Below are 20771 nucleotides of genomic sequence, written 5' to 3' on the forward strand. Positions count from 1 at the left end.
ATGGCTTAGTCAACCTTTTCCAAAGGTGGAACCTTATTTCATGGGTTGTTAGGTCCTCTTTTTTATGCTTTTTTCTATCATCCAACCCAAAGGTTGTAAAGGGTATTTAGTGAAGTTTTGGACTCACTTTTAGTTCAATTCTGATTATGCAGAGGAGGCTTATGAGACATTTTTTTCTTAGCATTTTTTTGCAGCTATTTGTAACTCAGTTTGGAAATCAAATACAAGTGGCAATAGCTGAGTTTATGTTATCTGGATCTATTTTGGAGTCTTCTATGTATTTTTAGGTGATTTGATAAAGACAACTAGAGAATCGTCATTTTTCCATGTTGTTTTGTCTCACCCAAACACCTAGTTATGTAAAAGTATGTTTGTTTGCAAGTTGTAGTTCATGTTTTAAGAGGTAAAACTCATAAGAGAGGCATTTGTTTTCCTCCTTATTCTGGTTCATTTTTCAGACTTTATTACAAAATATTTATGCCAGCCTATACAGAAAGGAAGTGTTTTGTATTCACTCAAATAGTTTATTAATCCTTCTTAGTTACTTGTATTTGAACTTTCATATCATATTTTGGTGTATCACCTAGTCCTCTAGTTTAGAGTTTAAGATCTTAGGTTCATTTCAGTAGCTTCTATCTCATTTTCCATAAGTTCAAGTTAGTTTTTTGGAGTTATCAATGATTATCTAATAGGAACTATCCTAGAATCTGAAGGTTTCATTTCTAGTTATGCATTTCCCACATGCAGAAATGAATCCCATGTTAGGTAAGGTTGATAAGCTTGTTTAGTTTAATAGGGTGCAAATTTTAACCTTAACATTTCCATCAATGCCAAAGGGGGAGATTATTGGCAATATAAACGTCTAATGTATTGTCATTTATGGCAACATGTATTTAGTATTTCATTTATGTAATCAGAGATAGAGAATTGTCTAAGTGTTAGATAGATTGCAACAATACAGAGATAGATATGATGTGTACAGATGACACACTTTGAGTTAGCTCATGCGCAGTTGAGGATCGACAAATGAAAATGTGGTGATGATGTTTTGTTAGTGCATAGACATGTACAAATAGTACATCACAAGTTATAATTAATTTACTAGTTCTAGTATTCAACAAAGCATATTAGAGAATTGGATTATACAACTTAAGGAATTATTTTAGTGAAAAAATAATTACTAAGTCATAATGGGTTGACATCCTAGATGTTTACCCTAAGTCAGTTTTGTATTAAGTCAAGCATGTGAAGACATGAGGGCCAACTTAGAAAAGGTTTTAAGATTTGCAAGATATAAGTAAAGATCTTATCTTATGTAGATTATGTGAAGTAAGTAAGTGATGTGAGCTATTGTGAAGAAAGTTGATTTGGTGTACAAGCCTTATATGATGTGAAACTGATGTATGATCAAAGAAAGTTTGAGTTACAGCAATAGGATAGTATTGTATGTATATCTATACTCTTGTGAAGCAACCTAATTATATAAAGTGCATGTTAGGCCAGTGAGCTCTTCTTGCATACATTGTATTTGATCTATAAAATTCTAATAGGGTTGAGGCTTTTAATAGGGCCTAGTCCTCTAACAAGGACTCGAGATACTATATGTATTTCATATACTCCTAATAGGGTCAATATCCTTAACAAGATACTTTTTTTTAGTTGTTCATCTTGTGGGTATCATCCTCACTAGGGTTTTCCCTTGGCCAAGGTTTCCCTAGTTAAAAAATAATGGTGTTATGAGTTCTCTTTATGTATGGTTATATTTATTGTTCAGCATTATTGGTTTACTTGCATATGCAAGTTATAAAGTAATTAACAATATTCATTTGTGGAAAAAAGTTTGTAGAATATTGATTCACCACCAACACCCCCCCCCCCAACTAACTATTTCTAACAATCATTCACCAAAATCAATGGGATTGGTCTTATTTGAAAGATAACTAATAATTCCAAACACAAGATGACTTTTAGATCAATGAAATGTCATATATGAGTGTAAAAAGATCTACAACAACAAAAAAGTAGAAAATTTCTAAAAGTCTTAATATTTTCATTTGTGTTGGTTGTAATATGTATTGTTGCCAATTCTTGTAATATGCATTCTTGTTACTATATATTTCTATTGTTGTTATATCATGTATTATTTTTCTTGTTTGTAATTTTTATTATTATTGCTATTATATGTATTGTTTGTGTTGTTGATTAGATGCATTACTCGAGATTTATCATCCTTTTTTTACGGATCAAATGTGTAACAATGTTGTCATAACCTTATATGTCGGGTATGCATGCATGGTATTGTAGTGTTTATATTTAGGTCTTCTATAATTCACTTTGTAACATAATGTTTGTTTTTTCTTTTCATAGAAATAAATTGATAATAAGCTCAAGGTAGGGGACAAAGTTAGGGTGCTAGATCTGCATGATGGTGATGTTGCAGGAATTGAGTGGACTCATTCCCTATCTATTCCTCATGGAGTTAATTTGAAAGGAACAACAGATGTAAATGTAGCCATTATAATGGTCACAAATAAAATTCCTCTTGTTTATATGGACAAAGTAGATGAAGCCATTCATCTGAAAAAGAAAGTGTGGACCTTCAGACGATGGCCAGTGAAGTGTTTGCAAAAAAAATCATAACTAAACATATTTATCATGTAGTAGACATTGTTAGACATCTATTCTCACAATTACTAGTTTTTATGCAATATTTTAAATGTGACATTGTTTAAGGATTTTAGTGATTAGTGATCATGGTGTATTTCAAAGAGTCCAAAACTCTATAAAACAACTTTGGAATATATATATATATATATATATATATATATACATATATATATATATACATATATATATACATATATATACATATATATATATAGATATATATACATATATATATATATATATAGATATATATATATATATATATACATATATATATATATGTATATATATATATATATATATATATATATATATATATATATATATGTATATATATATGTATATATGTATATATATGTATATATATATGTATATATATGTATATATATGTATATATATGTATATATATATGTATATATATGTATATATATGTATATATATATTCTAAGATCTAATATTTATATATATATATATATATATAATTATATGTTTGCATTAAGTTTTTATATTGTAGATTATGTTTATATATCATAATTATAATATTGTATCAATCTTATTCTAGTGTTGGCATATTGTAGCTACTTGATATATGCAATATTTTTCTTTTCTTTTATGATTTAGTTCAAGTTCAAGATTATGTTATTTTACATTGTTAAATTCATGGTAGTAATAAATTATTTATCACATGACTTATTTAATACTACTAAATTAACTACCAAATATTTGCCTCACCAAATAGTTAAATATGTAATTATATCAACTACTAAATTAACTACTAAATGTGTGACTAACCACATGATTAAATTAGAAACTAAATATGTGACTAGTGAGACGATTAAATATACTGCTAAATCAATTACTAAATATACCACAAAATAAATGATCAAATAAATGACTATTTAGTAGTAATTTTAGTAGTGTTATAAATGATTGGATATTAACTACAATTAGTCACATGACTAAGTTTAGCCGCATATATAAAAGTTTTAGTGGTTTTTTTAGTCACATATTGTTGTTTTTGTACTAGTGTTGGTTGACTGCTAAGTGCCAAAGGAAAAGGTAGTAATGATTATCATGGAGAAGATGGTGTTGGATATACATCTTGATAACTTTGAGAAGGTCTTCTACTTGCCACCTACAGACCAATTCTAAAAGATCATGTATGACATAGAGGATCGATGGTACAGAGAACATGAACAAGAGGCAACAGGTAAAGCACAAGAAAAGTACCTCATTGTCCAACCTCCTACTAATAGAATAGCCAAAAGGATCAACATGACCAAGGGGTACATGATAGATGACATCAGTTATAATATCATGCTTTTAAGTAGAGTCATGGGACCCCCTACGACCAATCATCTAGAAACTTGGATAGTTCATTTCATTGAAATTGTCAAGAGGAGGGGATTTCCAATCATTAGGCTACAATCATCAACAAAAATCTAGATAAGAAACTCATTTCAGTAAAGAATAATCCACGATTTTAAATGATCTCTTATGTCATGTATGGATTACCCAAGGTTGGTGAATAGGGGTAGCATGCAAGATGCCAATTCTCGATTGTACATAGTGTACCCATAGCTAGTATGAAAGAAGCTCCCATTCAAGAGCCCACAATACAAGTTGGTGAATGATGGTTTTATCTTTTCCATAATCTAGTTCATTAAAGGATGATTATGCAAAGAGATTATCTATAGAGGTCATCACTTGAGTAGAACAAGTGGGTGCATACTTTATACAGTTCAACAATGTTCACATACATCTAGGTGGTAATGATCCTCTTATGCATAAAGAAGCTCCCCAACTATCCATTTGATAGACTACTAGAGAAAGCAAGGCAACTAGCCTCAACCTATGATTAGGTCAAGAAGAAGCACAAGAAGACATGGATTTTTCCCATTACTATTGGAGATTTTAAAGTAAAGAAGAAATAAGATATTGCCACATTTGGCAATGAATGGGATCAGTATCCCTTGGATGACTACCTAGTGGTCTGTCCTTACTTTGATAACATAAGAATGGTGAAACATCTCATGGGAAAGAAATCCATACCAAATGCCTCAATAGAAGACCATTGGATGAATTGTGTAGATGACTATGATGTTTAAATCAAGAACTATTGTAGGATGAGTATACAGGTGGTGAAAAAGGCCCTCAATTTACACATCCCCTTGAAGATATGGAATAAGGATACTCTAGATATGTTGGATCCATTATACAATAGGGATAGGATCTTTCAGAGGCCAATAATGAATGCCAAGATTGGCTAAGAAGAAAATAATGATATAAAACACAGGTGTTGGTATGTTTCTCCAAAATAAGTTTGATCTTGTTAACTAGGGTTTCCTTGTTCTTGTTCTAAGACCTATCATTGTCTCTCATTTGAGAAAAAAATAGTTGCAAGGGTATTAAGGTTGAAGCCCTAGGTTGGTTGTGATAATCTCCTAGATCTTTCTTTTTCTTCACTACTTTTGCTTCACTTAAGGAAGGCATATCCATCACCATGATGTATTTTAAAGCCTAGGCATTGTTATCTTTAAGTTGTGACCATGTGACCTTTTATATATGTATATATATCAATCACTTAAACTTAAAATAAGTGTTATTTGTTCGTAGAAGGGTTCTCTGTGTGTATACCCTAGGTCTTAATATTTTTGTCGCCTGTGGTCACCTTTTTAATTAATCATTAAAACTTGGTCTTTAATTCCTTTAACCTTTTGGTTCTGAGAAACTGAGATGGTGGAACCATAGATCAATGACATATGTCTCTTCTCAAGCTCTGACATCTCTTTTAGCAAGAACACGTGATGATTCCACATAGCTGATGGTGGGGCTAGATACTTTTATTTTTAAGCCAATAGTTGAAATAAATCAATGGGCTCTACTTATCTACTAAGTGTCCTTCCCTAAGTGGCACTATAACATGATGGAAATGTGTGTCTAAGAGATGGGCATATATGCTTGTGAATACAAAGATATAATCAATGGCTCACATTAGCACACAACCCTTGGTTGTAGTTATAGCAATGAAGCAAGATTCAACCATGTGGAGTAAGACTCAAGCTTAAGTTGTTAAGTGGGACTAGTTCTAATAAGGACTTACTATTTTGATTGGTCCATGCATGACCACATTAGCCAGCATGAATGGGCTGGAGGTATGATTTGTACAACAAAGATGCTAAGATGTTGCCAAGTGGACTCAGCAATTGGTTTTCTCTTTTATATCACAGTGGGTCCTCCCCTTATGAGTCAATAGTCATCATGTATGCTCAAAGTTTGATAACGACTATAGTGAGCAAGAGAGATCATGACACATGTCTTGATTTCAAGGGAAGATTTCTAGTGTGACCTGAGGAGTCAATAGGGACCTGATGGATGATTATGGCTACATAGATAATGTCAACAAGTCATGTCATATAAGCACTTATGATCTTAATTCTAAAGGATAATTGGACAGTCCATATTGTCTCACAAAGGATTTGTCTCCCCTTAGTGATAAAGCACGATGCCTCCACATGTTCATCTTGCACTAAGGTGTTACATTGCCACTTAAAATAAGAATTTCACCAAAGGGGTAAATCAATGGTGTGGACTTAATCACCTAGTAAAGATCAATCATCCATGTGTTTAGAAGAAAAAGGTAGATCAATGGTTCACATGTTAGCGTAAGGGTTTGGAAACTATATGGCAATGCAACATGGTGATGCGAAGTGTCTCACCTGCTCAAAATATGTAGAATTTTCAAAGGAGCTCAGGTAATCACTTTTCTGATTCCTCATTGGTTGGCGATGGGTTCCAAAAGGTGAGTTAGATGGTCAATGAAAGTAAAAAGAAGATCTCAACTATCTAATGTAAGCCAAAAGATGATCAACGATGAATTTTTAAACTAAGTACAGAGTTAAGAGAATTTTTTTTCATTCTAGAAAAGGGATAGTTGTTTTACACAAATTCATGACTTTAATGCTACTACAACATATTTTTAAATTGTCACCTTATTCTAAATTGTAGGCATCCACATACGAAATTTGCAAGACACAAAAAATTCAAGCTCAATTCAAAAAATAAAAAAGTAAGTTGTTATTTTTCTCTTCTTGCACTCTGAGTTGAGGAATTATACATTCTAAGATTTGCATTGTCCCAAACAAATCATAGTTTTTATTTTCAAACACTAGATAAACCCTACTCGTGTCAATACTCTATTGTAAGAAACATGCCTACAAAGAAGTACTCTAGGAAGTTTAATCATAAGGATAGAAGGCTTTAGGATGATTTTGTTGAGCAATTGTCTATTTTGAAAAGAGGGTAGAGAGGCAACTAAAATATGGAAAACTTTAAAGAATGAAGTATGTCCTAACTTGAAAGATAAATATGGAAATGTCTATGATACAAACATTCCAACCAAAGGTTTAGAAATTATTAGGTGGTGGTATGGTCAAGCCAATGCAAGGATCCCTCTTAGTAATGTCCAAAGACATGATTTAGGTAAATTTTTAATGCCAACAGTTAATTTCATGGATGTTGACCTACTTTTGGAATTGGTAGACATGTATGACCCAATGTCACATGTGATCAAGGACATAAATGGGGAAGTCTTATTAAGCATTGATGCTAAATTTATCATAACAACTTTTGTTTTACACCCTACCATAAATATAATTGATGAGATTGATTTTAAGATGTTTGAGGAAGCTTTTGACCAAGAAGGGACATACATGCAATAGAAGTTGATAGTTTCTTTCCTAGAGGAGGTAGATGGAATCAAATTGACACATCTAGCCATATCATATACCATAGGTAATTGTGAACATTACAATGATACCCTGGTAAACACCCATACTGCCCTTTACTAGGTACTAGGGCTGACAAACAAAAGGAAATTTTGCAAAACTACAATGTGGATGTGTCTAGGGATTCTGAAGTATGGGAATGCAGTAATTTATGATTTCCCTAAATATTTGGAAATAAATATCAATCAAGGATTGACAATTTTGAAGAAAGGGGAATCCACAAATTTCAAATGGTACTCATTGGTTATTGATATGATAATTTTCTATAATAAGGACTATTTTTCACAGTACATGGATCTTGAGCTTGAAAGGGATGATAAAAGATTTCCTATCCAGCTATGGTCAACTATTATGTCTATGGATTAGGAGGGTTTTAGCAACTTTGTGTTATTTGAAAATCAATTTGGAATTTCTTTGAGAAGAAGAATCTTGTTAGTGGTTGATGATTTTCCTCATCCTTTGACAATCTTCTTGAGGCCTATTGATTTTAACTCAAAACCAAAAATGTGCCACCGGTGGGGAGGTGTTTATTTATACCCTTATACTACAATCATCAAAATATATGGATTTCCAGGAAGGCCTATTGTACTACCCAGGTATGTTCAACTGAGGATTAGTTTTCTTAAAGTCATGAGGCCGATTTCCATGCTCCAAGATACTGATTTTCCTCCAAAAAAGGAACAAAAAGGAACTTTCTTTCCTGACATTACAATTTTTCACCATTTTGCAATCATCAAAGATGGGAGGAACGATTTGATTCAATTACTTAGACATATAACTTGGAGATTAGCTCAAAGAGGTTGAATGACATAGATGGTTTTTATGAAAGATTGATGCACAAGATAAATAAGGCTCCAAGGGGTAAACATGAGTTTGACTACCGAGATGACATCATTAAAAATGATGAGAGATTGAAATCTCATAGAAGAAAGAAAGCATATTGGTGTATGTACTAGGAGATATTGGAAGAGATTCGAGAAAATGACCCAAGTTATGATCCACTCTTAGATTGTAAGAGCTTGGAACAAAGGTTGAGAATACTTTTGGGAAATTTCTAAAGTATATATAATACTATGACTGAGAAATTGGGAAGAACAAAAATGACAAAAGTAACTTTTGTTGATGATGCAAAAAGCTTAAATGTGTTGCTGCAATATGTTGATATAGTCCCTAAAGAAAGAAGAGGACAAAAGAGGATAAGAGAGGAATCACGAACCCATGATGATGAGTCAAAGAAAGATCTTGAGACTCTAGAAGGTTTAAGATTATATCAAAGAAGGAGAATAGCAGAGAAGCCCATTGACCCAAGGATGGTTGAGATACCAAATTTGGAAGCAATAACACTAGAAGATCCAACAAGAAGATCTCCATCTCCAAAATTTCCAAGACCGCCTCCTATAGTCTCACCACATGAAAGGAACATTAATGATATATATGAGGAAAAGGAGGATGATGAAAAATAAATGACAGGAGAGGCAAAAAAACATTCGAGGTACAAAGAAATTTGGGGAATTAAATCTTCCTTATGGTGATGATGACGATGAAGAAGAAGAGTACATTTACATCCCTGAAGAAGATTTGGCAAGAAAGGATCTCCAAGTTCCTAGGGCACTAATTTCTAATATTACTACCCATGAGATAAAAGGACTATTCCCAAGGGAATTAAGAACATGGTCTTGTAATGTGGATGTAACTGATGACAAATTTGTTAAATTAGTCCCCTTCAAGAAATTATTGTGGCAATATTACAAGGAAGAATGCCTCAAAATGGCCAAACAGAAGAGGATACAAAGGCTAAATGATGATCTAGATGATCTTGTTCAATAAGTTGAGCATGAAATGATGGTTAGATTTGATGCTATTAGCACAAAAGAGGGAAGGAAAATAGTCAAAGAATCAGGAATCCAACTGCGCTGAAATCTTAACATTGCTGATATAATTGCATTTGACTCAATTATGAAGAATATGAGGTTAAAGAAGCCAAAGAGGGAAGCTAAGGGATCCACCTCTAGAATGTATTATAGTCAAGACTTAGTTGTTTTAGCCACTTGGTCTCATTTACCCTTTTCTTTTGGTCAAGGAATTGGTGAGGATAGTGGAGTAAGGAGAAATTTAGTTTTACAAAGAGTAGAAGATGCTGAAATTTCCCACTTTACAAAGAATCTATAAGAGTATGTAGCCTACATTCATAATGTTGCAGACGGGATAGAGAAAAAATATGAACACTTACAAGAAAGATATAATCATATATGTGCAACACATGAACATAGGACAAAAGAAAATGCCAACTTGCAGAGCTGAGTAAGCCTACTAGATAAAAGGATAGATAAACTTGAAGCAACCAAGAAATCGAGTATGGATCATCCACTTAGTGTAGGAAAATCTACCTTATCGGAGTAGTTGAGCAAAGTGCCTTTTGCCCCTATAGTTGTGTCAACACATCCCAAGGAAACCTCTTAAAGAAAAGCAAGAGTGATAATGCTCTGATAAAAGAAGCTATGGATCTACAAATGCAGTTAGAGAGCAAATAGAATGATTTTGACTACAACAAAGAAGTTATAGTTAGGATTGCATTGATGTTTTTGTTTGAGAAGATAATTCTAAGTTGTTCAGGATTCATGAAGTGTACAAATTCTTTATTTGGTCATTAGCAAAATGGAGGATGACAAGAGGTTGGTTAATCCAACATATCAAAAATGGATAGGGAAGATTAAGAAAATAAGGTAAATAGAATTATGTGTAAGAATAGACCCTAATCCTCCCCCAAATCCCATATCCACAATAAAGATTGTTAAATCACTTAGGAGTTTTTATGTCTTACCAGATTACATTGAGAGCAAGATGGTGGAATTAAAAGGCCTAATAGAAGGTTTCCAACATACTCTAGTGCCACCCATTTTGGATATAGATAGAAATATCAAAGATTTTGCCACTTGGAGAACATAGGCTATTACCATAGTAAATGACATGGTAAGGAAGATAGTAGAGAATATGGACATGACACTTTTTCAGGAATGTATGTCCAAGTTGGTTAGCTCAGGAATTTTTTATGAGAATTTTGAGAAAGAAGTCACCCAAGCCATAGTTAAATATATTCCATACAGGTAGGTGGTAGATCAAATCTTGAAGCATATGTGGCCAACAGATGATGAATTTGAGGAATGGGTTAGAAAGTATATTCCATCTGATAATTCAAATCATGAATATTCCCCACCTCACAAGCAATAAATGAAGGAATGTTTTGAATATGACAAAATGTAGAGAAGTGAAAGAAGACATGTGGTCATGTGATTACAAATTGTCACATCAACTTGTTAGAAGATTAATCTTTGTTGATAGTTTGTAACAAAATGAAGTGTCACGTCAGATGATGACATGTGTCCCAATCTTTACACTTGAAGCTTGTTGCAACTCACCTATATAAGTAAGTCCCCAAGGCTAGAGATGGATCTAAGTTTTGATAGAATGAAAGTGTATTATCATCTTTTGAGTCGGCCCAAGAATATTGTATAGGATTGTTCTTTGTTCCTCGTTCATAAAAGAAAATACAAGATCGTATTGTTGAGCTTGTCTAAGAGTTTATTTTTTATGGGATCTGAAATTTCACTATATTATTTCAAATCATTTAATACAAAAAAAGGAGTATTATGAATTTCCTAATTTGGATCGTGCCTATATTTGTGTTATTCTTTAATTTTCTAAGATTTGGTAATAAAGTCTATTGAATGTTAGTTGTAATTCATTTTGAATTATATCCTATTTTATGTTCAGCTCATAATCAAATGGATTATGTAATTGCTTAATATGTGCAGATTTTGATAAGAATGAGATATGAAGTTAAGTATTGATGGTTTGTTTCACAAGGTGAGGGAATAGATCTATTGTGTGTGTCAGTTATGTAATTCTATAATCCAATAGATAAAGTAGTGGTCAAGAGTGAATGTTAAACAAGAAAAGAAAATGATGTGAATTCTCTAATTTTAAAATAAAAAATCTTATATGTTTTGTGTTTTGTTTAAAAGATCTGAAAAGTTAGCTTGTACTTGGTCTAGAGAGCTTTAGGGTGAGAAGGATTAGTTGTCTTACATCCTCTTTGTTGTCTTTGGGTTAGAAAAAGCAAGGTCAATTATGTGTTATACTACAATTTATGATAAATAACATTGTAAGGAAGAGTGGAGATAAATTCCAAGGTATACCCACCTAAATCTTACATAGTTCAAAGGGAAGAAGACCAAATGTCTTGTCAGTTGGCTATATTGGCTTGCATTGAATCACCTATAGTGGGTTTTAGCTAATTCCTAGGTTTTCCCTTGCATTCTCTCAAGGTAGTTAAAATCTTGTCAAATCAAGAGCCAACAGGGCTAGGCATATCATTTAGTAGTTAACCCAAGATTGGATGAAGAATCCCTTTCACTTGGAGCTAGTTCAAAATGTACCAATGATATAGGCAAAGGCCATGCCCAAGAAAGGTAAAGGGACCAAAGTCACTATCCCAACATACCAGGAGAAGTCCCCAATACAACCTCAAGATGGTCTACAATTGTGAGCAAAAAGTGGCTTACTTTCATAGCGACAAGGCTAAGGGGAAGAAGAAAAAGAGGGTTAGGAAAGAAGAAGAAGCCCAGCTAGAGGGGGCTCCTAGTGATGAAGCACCAGTTCAAGGGGAAGAAGCTCAGGCTCCACCAATGTAGACCCTAACCCAAATAGAAGCCTTTTCATCAGTTCCTAAGAGGGCTAGGAATGAGACAATGGTAGTTGGGGAGAAGAGAAGGAAGTTAAAGAAAAAGAAGAGAGACTTAAACCCTCACATTTTAGAGACTATACCAGAAGTGGAAGAGGAAGAGAAAGGAGACGTGCTTGAATATCTCTTGTTCAATAGGAGGACCTAGTTGGCTAGATCGGTAGAAGAGAAAAGATGGAGTGTAACTTAGATGCCTCCATCCATTTGAGAATAGCCAGTTTGACTTGAGGAGTCCACTGACCAAGTGGGATGGATAGATTCCACGGAAGGAGATGGTTTTGATGTCTTTGACTTCTTAAAGTTTGATTTTATGCCCACTAGGACACATCTGGAGGGTGCAATAATAAGGAACACTCCTTAGAGGGAATCTCTAGGCGAAGATTAGAACCAACTACCTATGTTGCCACAAGGACTATTGGGGATACCACTTCCACCACTAGGGAAACCGCCTTTGCCTCCTCCTCCACCAAAGAAAGAAAACACTTTATGTCTTCATTGATCATTCAGTCAAACAGTCAAATAGTTGTAGGAGATGAATTTCAATAGTTGCATACCAATGAGGTTTCAAAGGAAGAACAAATTATTGAAGAGACAAAGTAGACAACATAGAAGGATCAGAAACCTCTCCTCCGAGGGGAAAGCTTCCAAGCTTAAGTACAAATTGAAAATGGTGAAATGGGTATGTACAACTTGGATTGGAATTCCCAAGTCCTTGAGCATACCATCCTTGTAAATTCTCCAACTCTCCATAATTTTGCCCTACCATGGATGAGGATTGTATGAAGTTCTCAATGGGGAGTGTTGATTAATGATGCAAGTTGATGAAATGGAGGACAAGATGTTGGGCAAGCAAGGAAGAGATGCAGCTCCAAATTGGGTCGAAATTCCCCAAAGTTCATGGGAGTTCCACCCATGGGAATTTTCCAAAATCTAAAATCTTTGCCTTGCCTTAATTCAATATTTGATCAGATCCATCAACTCCTAATCGGCCCTAAAGATAAAAAATGATATCTAAAGTAGCAAGTTTGATGGAAGTGCAAAAGCAAACCAAGTTGGTAAGTAAATGAAAAGAAACTAATGTTCCATATAGGGGCAAATTCCCCAAGATCTTGGGATTCTTCCATAAAATTGCAAAGCACTACATTAGGAAATCAGATTGAAAACCCGTCATATGGATTCGAAGAGATGGGAGATAGCATTCTTTGATCAAAATATTAAAAGATAGAAGGACCAGAATTTATGTCTTGGGAATTGTATCCCCAAGATCCCAAAATCTCTGCCATGAAAAGCTATTTTTAATTCCCAAGATCCCAAAATCTCCACCATCTCTCCAAGTTAAAATCCAACAAGATTAAGGTGAGGAACAAAGGTTGCAAGTCTTCACAGTGATTTTGAAATACAAAGAGTTAGCCAAATATACAAACAAAAAATGATGGATAAGACTCTAGAAAGTGGGTTGAACTTTTTATAAATTTGGAATTTTATTCCCAACTCGTCCAAATCTCCACCCTTGACATGAAAGGCACTCAATGCAAAATGAGAAATAAATTGAAGTAATGAGAAATCAAAAGCAAAATGAAAATATGACTTCAGGTAAGACTAGACAACATGGATTAAATGATAAATTTTATATCAAGATTATTTTGCCAATGAAGAAAGGAGATCGGCCCTTTAAGAGGAATTCTAATTGTTCAAACAAACTAATTTCATTGGCAAAATATATGACCGAGTCGATCCAACTAGGAGATACACCCCCTTATCATGTAGTTGTCTATATATCAGCCTCATGAACTTTAAAATAGGAGAAGGCATTTCATTTCATCTTCCAAACAACCGAATGGGCCTTCTCTTGAGCAGATATTTTTTAGCACATAGAAGCAGTGCTTCCTTAATACTTAAAAGCCAACTATTTTAGCAATAACAATGGCAAACTTGAGGACATCTTGAAGAAGTCAAAAATCTTACTGTCAAATCAGAACTTAAACTTGCAAAAAGAAGTGAGCTGGTCTAGAGAAAATGAAGGAAATCAGAATTGCAACTTTCCAAAAGGTGAATCTGGGAGAAATTAGAAAATCAAACCTTGGGAAATCAACCATCGTAGAGGTTGGACAGAAAACCGCAATAGAGTTTCTGGAAATCCTCCTATCTAAGCCCAAGAGTGGACTTTATACCCCCTTGGCCCACATACGGCAACCACGCTAGTCCTCCATCATGGGTTGGCCTACATAGATGGTAATCTTGTATTTGTTCTCCTTTCTTTCATTTCCTTCTCGTCTACATGATTGCTTGCCGGTTTATTAATAACTTGATAATTTAGGATAGCATTTTATATTATCACACAAACAATTATATGAGTTGAGTATCAATTCTGGATTAGGATTTCATATGACCAAGTTTCCAACGGCAACAACCATATGATTTCAGTCTGCAGTTGTAAATTGGGCAAATCTGATCTGATGCAATTATCCTCTTGGATGCTAAGTTCTGTTCCTTTGGAGAAGTGCAGATGCTTATCGGATTCATTACCAGTCTGCTGATTATTGATTGCAGATTTGTATGTTTGATCTGCTCCCTTCAAAGCTTCGCTCCAAAAATTTACCGTATCCAGTCCTCGAGAGCGGACGACTGGTCTCAACCAATTCAAAGGATAACCTTTCTCAAAAGAGGTGTCTCTGCCATAGAGCTACCGCCTTATTATTTCAGTCGGCCTTTTCTGATCATAGATCTAACGCCTTTTTTTCATGTGATGATCCCTCTTCAAATGGAACCTTCACCCTTTCATATCCTCCAATGTGAGGGAGGTTCACGCCCCTTCATCACATCTGCCCTTAGTAATGGTCACAACCTTATACAATTACCATCTACCAAAAGAGTCGTAACTAATAACTTTTCATAATTGGCACTCTTATAGAAGAGTCACACCCTTCATCCTTTCTACTTTTTGAAGGAATTAATTTTTTATTTTCTTCCAATTTTTCTTCTCTGTAATTATTTCTTTCTTGATTCACATCTTACATTATTTCCTTTCTCTCAAATGAACTCTTCTCTCTTTTATATCTCATGTTTGAGGGGATCAAAGCTCTTCATTGTATTCTGGTTGACCTTTCATTGAATTTAACTTGTAATTATATTTTATTTTATTTCATTATTTTTCATATAACTTAATTTTTTTATTGTTAAATCATATTTTAAAAAGAAGATATTACAATTATGTAGCCAGTGATAAGAACTGAATTTTAGAACTAAGGTGAGACAACTATACCAAGTCTATTAAGCCAGAAAATCATGGGTAATGTCATTGTGGAATCAAAATGCAAAATACGGTAAGGATCAATTGATCAAAATTCCACTTAATAAGTTACACATAACCTTCCCATCGCAGGTCTGATAACTAGCTTTCAATATAATGCTCATAATATTTCAATTAATTATACATTGGCTTAAATTGTCAATGGATTATACTTCCGCTTGCTACATTCTATCAAAAATTGCCTACAAAGGGAGATTCTGTGGATAAATTCCACTCTCTACACACTTTGCAGTGTTCTAACCTTAATCAACAAGGAGAGGGCCTCAATAATCATCCCACTGTCCTTCAAAAGTGCCATGACAACTATTGAAAATGACATCATCAACAGCCACCATCCACACAGCACTCTACACAGAGAAATAAAAATAAATTGTAAAACCCACTTTACTTACAAGAAGCATTTTCAGTATTATTACTAGTAGATTGACAGGTTATCATCAATGCATTTACCTCACAGTCAGAAAGAGGGCAAGGCATAATTCATTTAGGGCACACGAGATCTTCCTGATGATTTGAAACGATTTTTGGCTGTATTGGCCTGTACATATTTATCAATGAGATACATAAGTATGTTATACACACCCAACTATAAGCAACCCTAATAATATTAGCTTCAAATTCGCGTATATTAATTACCTCTTTCACCCAATCCGTCCTGTAAGTGTTAAATGCAAGTATCAATATCTGTGATGAAGTCCCAACCAGGAGTCCTATCCAAATTCCCTGAAATAAAATTAAACATGGGATTGCATCAATGTAATTTTGGTACAATTAGATTGGTACAAATTATAGCAGAGAATATTTTTCTTTTTTGCTTATCTCACAGAGATACTAACCTTCACTGAAAGATTGAACTTGAACCCAAGAAGAGCACTAATAGGAATACCAATAAAATAATAGCAAACTATGTTTACTTTAGCCACATAAGCTTGCCATCCTGCACCAACTGCTACTCCTGAATAACAGAACATTCTTCACGTTAGCTGATTCCATCCTTTATAGATTAGATATGGAATTAATTCAGATGCAAGTATTAAACTGTAAAAATCAGAAACAAAAATAACCAATGCACCGTATGATCGACCCAAGAGCAAAAAACAATGTAACCCGAAGACTCACACCTCCCTCCCAAAACTTGAAGTACCCATCCCCGGGACATCCCCGCACCAAGTACTTGAGTACCCAAGCACCCCCACCTCTGCCATTCCGCAACCATGCTGCCGCTGGGATGTGTACTTGAATTTCTATTTGAATTTTGATTTTTGAATGTTACTATTGGGTATGTAATACGTTACCATGTTGAATGTCAATGGTTCTAATCTATGTTGCAATTTTGCTATGTACAAGTATTTTAATTTGATATGTTCTAGTGAATTACTGAAACATCATTTCATAGCTAGCATTTCAAGTTCTATATGTATACTATACAACACCCCTCTCTGGCCCGTTCGCCCCTTGCTGCCGTCCCGAAAATAAGGCCCATTTTTCCCGCATCTTGGAAACTCGCCCCGACATCCCACCGTCCGGAAGTACCCCCGTACTGGTGTAACACAGGTAAAAAAGAAAAATCTTCATCCAGATGGGCCATGCAAGAATTTCATGGAAACAATAATCCAATTGGCTACACAACAAATACAAATTTAAAAATTCCAAAGCATAGCATAAGATTAAACAAATGCATTAATGTTGACATAGTTTTGCAATGCATTGATAGCTGCTTTTTTCTAAGACCTTAATAAGGATATTGTATTTTAGAATTCAGTGTACAGTAGAAATATTCACTATCATGAAACGAGCAAGAAGATCCATGGCAAATTACCTGAAAGAACTGGTTGGGCACTATTGATAAACAGTGTAAATGCAAGGAATATTGACAACTCGTACACCATGTGACCAACAGTGGCATTGCTAGTGAAGATGGAGGCTATATCATGTCTAGCTATGATAATGCCACTGAAAAATATGGTCCCAAATAACATTGCTATGCCTAGACAAATATAGGCAACAAATAGTGTACGCTTCGGACGCCCAGCTCCTAATTCATTTGATATTATGACACTGCAAACTCACAGGCAAGGTATCAAGTGTTCATTTGGAGATCAAAGATAAAGAATTGACTGTAAAAAATGTGGGTAAATTAGAAATTTCACAAACCTTGTTGCAGCACGGCTATTGAACATCATGAGCCCTTCATATACACTTAAACTGCACAAGTATAAATGTCAGTTCAATGTAGCACTTGATATGAACAAGTTTCATTATTAACAATATCAGGGAAAAGATAGAAAAAGATGCAGATGATTTTGTAATTCCACATTGAAGGTAACAGGGGCAAAAACGTGAGATTCGGTAATACCATATAGAAAATGAATCCACTGCAATTGCTGGATTTTTCAGATTTCCAGTTAAAAGTGCCAAAACTCTATAGTACCAGAGGTCCACACTGCATCAATTGCAAATTATAAGGCCATTATACTTAAAGGAAAATATTTAAATGGTGAAGAGTTCTGATGAAATATTTGAATTAATTTGAAAGCAATTATGCACCTACCATGCCATCACAGCAGAAGAAGCTGCAAGCTTTAAAAAGCTCCAAACATCATGAAAGATGTCAAGTGAGAACCCAGTCCATGTTTCTGGGAATGGTCCAACGACAACATAAAGAAACTGTCCTATAACAACAAACCACCAGGATGCATTCAAGGCCATAGCCAACGCAAGGAGTCCAAACCCAAGCTTGGTGATTAGCAACCAATTCAAGAAAACATGGCAAACCAATGAAACTGCACAGATCCCTGCCTGGAGCACGACTTTTCGCTGTGATTGGAAAAACTTCTGAGTAGGAAAATAATTTGCATATGCAAATAGCTGAGGAAGGGACCAAAGGGCAAACTGTCCAGTCAGGTCAGCCACCTGTTCTGGTTGCCCCAGCAGCTTAAGAACGGGTGCTGCAAAAATATACACTAAACTGAATACAAGCGCAGTTGCATTCATTACTATAAAAGATTGCTGTAGGTAAACCCCAAGAAGATTGTATTTCTTTGCCCCAAATGCTTGACCAGACAATGTCTGCTGTGCACTTGACATCCCTGTCTGCACCACATTTCTCCAATCAGATTCAAAATGATCTAAACAAAGCACGACAACAAATTATTATTTTATTTTGCATCATTTAAAGAAAATGGAAAATTGACTACCCATGATTGACAGAGCATGTTGAATTGTTGCAGGTCCAGTTTAACATTTTGCAAGCCTCAGACCAGCAAAGCTATGTTTACCAGGATCTCACTCCAGCACCCCTATAATTGAACACGGGTCAAACAGGGTCTGAATCCTGGACCGGGTACTTCTTACGAAGGGCCCCAATTTGCCCGGGGTATGGGCAGGATACCCCCATATGCAACAAAATCAGGGTTTGCCCCTCAAAAATAGAAGTGTCTAAATTTTGTTTCAAAAAATTGCCAAAATAAGGAAAAAGTGATATCTTAAAAGTTATAAAGCTATATATCAGTATTCCAAAAATTAAAAATATGAAAGAGACCACGGGACAAAAACGGAAAACTTGCCTCTTGTCTTGTCCAAACCTTTCATCATTTCTCAACAAAAAAATTGCCTCTTATTTCCTCCAAATCTTTCATCATTTCTCATCAAGCTAATGTTCCAACTTTGCAACCTCATTGTCTTGCTATTTCTAGGCCGCTATTAGTGTTCTTTTGCTACCAAAGAGCTTTTCAAAATGGATAATTTTGTTCTCTTGGAAATAATTTACCAAACCTGGTTATAGTATGGCTATTGAAAGATGTCACAGACTGGCTAGTATGGCTATTGGAAAACTACGGGCAGAAATCTAAATTTTCCAAAAGCAATCAAGATCTAAGAATGATCCCACAAACGGGCTAGCTACTTATCTAACTGTGAAATAGTGTACTCCAAAGAAATGAAAAATGGAAAGATCTAAAGCGAGGAATGAAACCTGCTCCAGACATTGTGTATGTATTGAAAAAAAAATGCAAGGACAGTCATAGTAATAGCCTCAGTTTCCCAACATACTAACTCAGGTTCCTAATGTGAAACTGCGGGCGTCATCCAGAAACAAGAATTCATTATCATGAACTGTGGAAATCTGATTTCCCTTAATGCAATTCACTCTTAAAACAATATAACTGGCAAATCTTTCAAAACAATAAAATAAGGCTGGATATTTACCATGAGCCCAAAGGAGACTCCCCCAATGGTACTAGTAGCCAATGACACGGCAGCAAGTTCCACAGTGCCAAATTGACCAGCATAAGCCTGAGTGACAACCCCAAATGCGTAAGTGGATACCCTATTAAACCCCACGGGGGCAATCAAGCTCAACACCTTCTTGGACTCCTTCCAGATTTCCCTGCATAAATCGCTAGAAAAATATGCAGGGACGTAGTCTTCCAGACGAGGCACTTCCTGTTGGCATCCTTCAATATCAGATGGTACAAGAGGAGATTTTTCCGTCTCAAGATCAGACGGTGCCATAGGAGATTTTTCCATTGCTAGGCAGGAGAATTTCAAAGATTCCACAGCTCAATTAAAATGCCCCAATCAATGAGGATTCTAGAGGTAATGATTGAACAGGTCCCGCTTGAATGTTTTTGAACTTATAGAACTATCTCAGCAGCCAAATGGAAATTGATACTGTAAAATGATGGTTGAGAATGCCCAAATGGATATTTGTGTAACAATGAAGTTGTTTCAAAACCTAGAATACCAGAAAGGATGGATTAACAGAAGCCGATCGCATTTCAAAACTCATTGCGATCAGGATATTGGAACTAATTGACGATGGTTAATTGCAGATATGTGGAGCTAAATAACAATCTTGTAGCCGCCTAGATTTGAATTCCTTCGATGATGCTTGGACACTACGCAATTGCACGTTTCTTTCATAGACAAAGGATGAATATGTTAACGCTTTTAATCAGATTTTGAAAAATAAAACAATTGTTTGTTGCGAACAAATACTTCAGAAAGTATTGTCCTTTGTAATCTTTATAAATTTTTCCGATAGTTCGGACAGAAATCTTATTATTAAAAAACGACTCTTTGACTAGCGTGTTCTATGAGGCCCCGTTTGGTTACGGGAATACCGGGCGCGGAATAGGGTTTTCAGCGCCAAAATCGGGTTATGGAAGAAAACGGTGGTGTTTGGTTCATCAAACACATAACTCGGTTTCGGGTTTCGTCTGCCAATTTCGCTAAAAAATTGGAAAAAATTTCTTCTAAGAAATAG

General features: G+C 34.9%; 1 protein-coding gene across 3 annotated transcripts; it reads right to left on the reverse strand.

Annotated features, from left to right (window-relative positions):
- Positions 1 to 15507: 15507 nt before the first annotated feature.
- On the reverse strand, positions 15508 to 20506 carry LOC149544181 (protein DETOXIFICATION 31-like). 3 transcript variants are annotated; one of them, XM_089798706.1, is made up of 10 exons: positions 19712 to 19847; positions 18703 to 18804; positions 18057 to 18598; positions 17862 to 17948; positions 17660 to 17710; positions 17325 to 17563; positions 16342 to 16460; positions 16142 to 16228; positions 15956 to 16043; positions 15508 to 15852 (listed from the first exon to the last, which is right to left on the reverse strand). In XM_089798706.1, the coding sequence occupies exons 2-9, from the start codon at positions 18718 to 18720 to the stop codon at positions 15990 to 15992; spliced, it is 1197 nt and encodes a 398-aa protein (XP_089654832.1). In that variant the 5' UTR covers positions 18721 to 18804; positions 19712 to 19847; the 3' UTR covers positions 15508 to 15852; positions 15956 to 15989. The 3 variants fall into 3 exon arrangements, with proteins under 3 accessions (XP_089654832.1, XP_089654830.1, XP_089654831.1); XM_089798704.1 differs by lacking the exon at positions 18703 to 18804 and having other exon boundaries at positions 19712 to 20506; XM_089798705.1 differs by lacking the exon at positions 19712 to 19847 and having other exon boundaries at positions 18703 to 18909.
- Positions 20507 to 20771: the final 265 nt, after the last annotated feature.

This window comes from Cupressus sempervirens, chromosome 8 (genome assembly GCF_028749045.1).
Source record: "Cupressus sempervirens isolate cs-2001-9-10 chromosome 8, ASM2874904v1, whole genome shotgun sequence".
In the NCBI taxonomy this organism is placed as follows: domain Eukaryota; kingdom Viridiplantae; phylum Streptophyta; class Pinopsida; order Cupressales; family Cupressaceae; genus Cupressus; species Cupressus sempervirens.

Bases quoted from the DNA above. Each gene is read 5' to 3' on its own strand.
- LOC149544181 (XM_089798704.1), bottom strand. From the start codon at position 20,032: ATGGAAAAATCTCCTATGGCACCGTCTGATCTTGAGACGGAAAAATCT. The intron at 16,461-17,324 runs GTAATTTGCCAT...TCTGTTATTCAG, and splicing joins TGCCCAACCAGTTCTTTCAG to GAGTAGCAGTTGGTGCAGGA. The intron at 16,044-16,141 runs GTAATTAATATA...AAATATGTACAG, and splicing joins GGACGGATTGGGTGAAAGAG to GCCAATACAGCCAAAAATCG.